Genomic DNA, 4,654 nt, shown 5'->3' with positions numbered 1-4,654 from the left:
AAAAAAAAAAAAAAAAGAAGTTCACCGTGGTGTGGTAGCATACCAGGTAATCTCAGCATTCAGAAGTTGGAGGCAGGGAGATTGCAGTTTCAGGCTGGCCTTTAGTACATATTAAATTTCAGGCCAGCATGAGCTATACTGGGAGACCCTCCATCTCCACCTCCAAATTAAACAACCACAAAATAGAACCGAAGAATGAAAGGGAGACATGAAAATGTAGTTGTGAATATGTATAAGACAATGTTCAGCTATATAAAAGATATGAGCAGTACTGCATATAGCTAGCTGTCAGAGGTGAGACACTGTGACAACAGACATAAACCATCTAAATAGTTGCTGGATATCTCATGTAGATAGCAACACATCTGACAATTTCTTTTCAGGATTTAATTGCATTTCTGTATTAATTAATTAATTAATTCATTCATTCATTCTGGCACATGGGCATGTGTGTGCCAGGATGTGTGTAGAGCTCAGAGGATAACATGCCAGAGTCTGATCTCTCTACCACATAGGTCCCAGGGACTAAAGTCAGGTTATCCAGCTTGGCAGCAAACACCTTTTCATGGCCCATGTTTTCTAAATTCTTGACCCTTTTTCCTGATAATTAATAGTTCTCCTATTAAGGAGAAGCAATGAGGGATGTTGCTAGGCCAGACTTAGTGCTGACAGTGTGTAAAGATCTAGTTAGTAAAGTGTGAGTGGCAAGAATCTGGACGAATGTGACTGTCATCTGGCTCTCCTCAACAAACACTGAGTATGGTCACATAGGCTGCTAGGTAAAGTGTAAAGTGTGTGCATACATAAGTGTGTCTGTGTCTGAGGTTGACTTCAGAGAAAAGATAATGTGATAGCCTGGTCAGATACCAAAAGAGAAAGCAGGGCTGGTGAGGTGGCTCAGCAGTTAATGACCAAGCCAGCTCAGTTAGTCAATAGGTTCTCCAGCGCAGGAGCGAAGATAGAAAAGAAAGAAATGATTAGACAACATTGTAGCATGACCCCAGCCAGTTCTGAGGCTGAGGTGGGTTTATTTTTTCCCAATCTGCTTTTATACCATTTTAAGCCAAAACAGGACTATTACAGATCTATCCAGGTGTTGTTCAAAATGAGGTTCAAACTTAAGATTTATAAAAGGTCATTGAGGCTGTGGAACTTCTAGAGGCATTGCAATTTGGCCTGCCTACTCCATATAGAATTATTATGGATTTGGAAGGTTGTTCTTTCCTTTGCATCCTCATAATTGTAAAGGGTTTGCTTCTAGTGAGCTTGTAATCATTGGAAAGTTTTGCCTCTAGGAATGGCTAATAGCCTTACATTATATATATATAATTTTTTTGTCTCTGCTTCAATACAAGGACCTACCTACCTGCTGAGCAGCCGAACTTGCTTCCTGAGATCCTGACAAAGCAACAAGATCCTGACAAAGTGGGGGATGGGTCTCCCCTGCTTTAAGCTCCAATACCCTACAATTAAAGATTGAGCCTTGACCAGAGAACTTTGTCTTGGCTTGTTATTTCTCTCACCATCCTTCCCATCCATCCCCAGCTTTCCTTTCAGGAACTCAGTAGCCCGTGGCTGCTGGCGGCTACAGTTGGCAATAATGTATGAGACCACACAAGTAGGATTTGAATTTCTAGTAAGCACCCAGAAAAGCCACTGTTCATTTTCAGACCTGGCTCACATTTCCCGTTGGAGCTATAGTCACAGTTATGTTTGCAGTATAATTATTGAGGAGGAATCTTCTCTTGCCAAGTTGGTTGGCACATTGCCTTTTAGAATATTCTTCCTTCTGCTAAGTTTGTTTATTTTGTTGTTGTTATTGTTATTATTTTGAAACAGGATTTCATGTAGCCTATGATGACTTTTGAACTTACTATGAACCAAGGTTGGCTTTGAACTCCTGATCCTCCTGCCTCCATCTCTCCAGGCTTCTGCTACTATGCCTTACCTCTCATATAGTTTTTATTATATCACATGTTTCTCCAAAACCTAGCGACCTCCCTTTGCTTACTGGATCAAACCTAAATTCAGATTAGCATTTGAAGCCCTTGCTTTCTATTTTTCTTTCTACCCCAGTGCTTGGAAGAATTTGATTTCTGGAAGGTTGAGAAAGCATTTGATGGATTTTAACCATGAATGACTGCTCCAGATAAAGCAAATCAAACAAAACAAACAAATTTTACTTCAGTGTTGTTGATATCCAATAGAACTGTACATTCTTTTCTTGCTTGAGGGCTCAAGCCTAAGGTATTTATGCAGTTATTCATGAAAGGCAAGCACTAAGCCTCATCTTTCTAACCTTGGTTACTGAGACAGGGTCTTTCTAGGTAGCTGGGGCTTGCCTCACACTCCTGACTCTCCTGCCTCAGCTTCCCAAATACTGGGATTATAGGATTGTGCCATTACTCTATTACATATTTGAAGGGCACAATTTGACAATATGTTTGCATATGTGTATACTAATGAAATGATGGCAGTTAACATAGTGAATGAATCCATTACCAAAATTTTCATGTGTCCCTCTGTAACCCCTCCATCGAAGCAAACAGCTTTCAGCATACTGTCACTTTAGATTAGTTTACGTCCCCTAGGCTTTTGAGTAAATGGAACCATGCAGTGTATATGCTTCCCTTTGTCTTGATTTCTTTTGGCATATTGTCAGTTGATGAATATTTGAGCCATTTTTGTTCTTTGCTTCTTTTATGTGAGCATACCCAACCAGCCTGCTTACCTTCCTTCCTTCCTTCCTTCCTTCCTTCCTTCCTTCCTTCCTTCCTTCCTTCCTTCCTTCCTTCCTTCCTCCCTGTCTGTGTGTCTTAAACCTGTTTCCTTTTCTTTTCCTTAGAGTTACTGCACCATTCACTATATGTCCCTAACAGTATGGCACGAGCATTTAATATCTTCTATCTTATCTTTAGCTTCTGCCTCTTCAGTTTCATTTCTTGTTGCTTTTCTCACTCTAGAAGTTTCTTCCTTTCCCATCTTTTAGTGGTCTCGTTCAATCTCTCTATTTTTAATTTTTTAATTGAATTGTCTTATGTGTTTGAGTGTTTTGCCTGTATGTGTGTCTGTGCCCCATGTGCATGTCTGGTGCCTGCAGAAGCTAGAAGAAGGGGTCAGATTCCTGGAATCTGAGTGTTGTCTGATGGTTGTGCTGGGGATTGAACCTGGGTTCCCTCAAAGAACCACTGAGCCCCATCTCCATCCCCATTCCTCTGTTTTAAATGCATTTGTTTGTTGATGGCAGCCTCCTTGTCTTCCACTATTACTCTTCAGCAAACTTCTGATCTGTTTCTGTTATTCTAAAATAAATACCTTTAGGGTTCTCTTAGTTTCCTGTTGCTGCTATAATGACTTACCGCAAGCACCATGGGTAAGCAATAAAGATGTACTATTTTACAATTCTATAAGTCACTACTCTGACGTAGAAATCAATGCATTCATTTCTGGAGGCTCCAGGGGAAAACCCATTTTGTAGCTCATTCAAGTTATTGACTAACCATAGCTCCTTTTGGTTATAGGACTGAGGTTCTTGTTTCCTTACTGGCCGTCACCTGAGGGTCATTCTTAGATTCTTGAAGCCATCCATATTCTTTGGCTTCTGAGCACCATTGTGCTCAGAGTCAGTCCTTGTCGTGTCTCTTCTGTCCTTGCATCTCTAGCTTACTCCTCAGGCTCTGAGTCTCTCTCCCCAATATTTGATGACTCTTGTGAATAGATTGGGTACACCCAGACAAACCAGAATAATCTCTCCATCTCAATGACTATAACTTTAATCACTTGTTCAAAATCTCTTTTGTCACAGAGAATGGTGGCTCATGGCTGTAATCGTAGTACCTGAGAAGCTGAGGCGGGAGGATTGTTATGGGCTATAATAGTAAGACACTGTTTCAAAACTATCAATCCCCAATTAAATTAATGAAAAGGTCCTGGGTATTAGGATATGGATACTTTGGGGGTCATTATTCCATCTACTACAAATTGGGCAATTGTAGGGACAGTTTAGATTGTAGCCAACTATCAATTTTTTTTCACTTTGATTTATTCTGGGCATTTTGAATTTAATGTGTTACCAATAGAACTTTTAGTTCTTTCTCGAGCAAATCTCTGACCCTCCCTCATTTTTTTCCATATCAGCAAATGGCAACATAATTTGATTTGTTAAATTAAAGGGAAAGCATTAGATCCCAACCCCAATGTCCCCCTTTTACTTCCTGGATTCATTTGTTTAGTAAATCTTGTCTGCAAAACACGTCTTAGTGTTATTTTTGTTTTTACAAATATTATCTTTTGCACGTCAGTGTTCTTCCTGCATGGATGACTGTAGAGCACGCTCATGCAGTGATGAAGGAGACCAGAAGAGGTCCTTGGGGATAGAGTTACAATTTTGAACCACCATGTGGATGCTGAGAATTGAACCTATGTCCTGTGGAAGATCAGCCAGTGCTCTTAACCACTGAGAAATCTCTCCATCACCTATTCTTGTGGGTTTGTTTTGTTTTGTTTTGTTTTGTTTTTCTTTTTTTTGTTTTTTTTTATTTTTATTTTTAATATTTTTTATTACATATTTTCCTCAATTACATTTCCAATGCTATCCCAAGAGTCCCCCATACCGCCCCCCACTTCCCTACCCACCCATTCCCATTCTTTTGGC

At 40.0% G+C, this 4,654-nt stretch overlaps 1 protein-coding gene across 1 annotated transcript in view; it reads left to right on the top strand.

Annotated features, from left to right (window-relative positions):
* The window catches only part of CXHXorf56 (chromosome X CXorf56 homolog), a 78,733-nt gene extending 77,288 nt beyond the window's left edge, over positions 1-1,445 (top strand). The window contains exon 7 of the mRNA XM_029473327.1: positions 1,356-1,445. Coding sequence (XP_029329187.1) covers positions 1,356-1,373 — 18 coding nt within the window. The 3' untranslated portion in view covers positions 1,374-1,445. The remainder of the gene's footprint in view (positions 1-1,355) is intronic.
* The last annotated feature ends 3,209 nt before the right edge of the window (positions 1,446-4,654 follow it).

This window comes from Mus caroli, chromosome X (assembly GCF_900094665.2).
Source record: "Mus caroli chromosome X, CAROLI_EIJ_v1.1, whole genome shotgun sequence".
NCBI lineage: Eukaryota > Metazoa > Chordata > Mammalia > Rodentia > Muridae > Mus > Mus caroli.
Note: the sequence above shows the minus strand (reverse complement) of the source record. Positions and strands in the feature narration are given on the sequence as shown.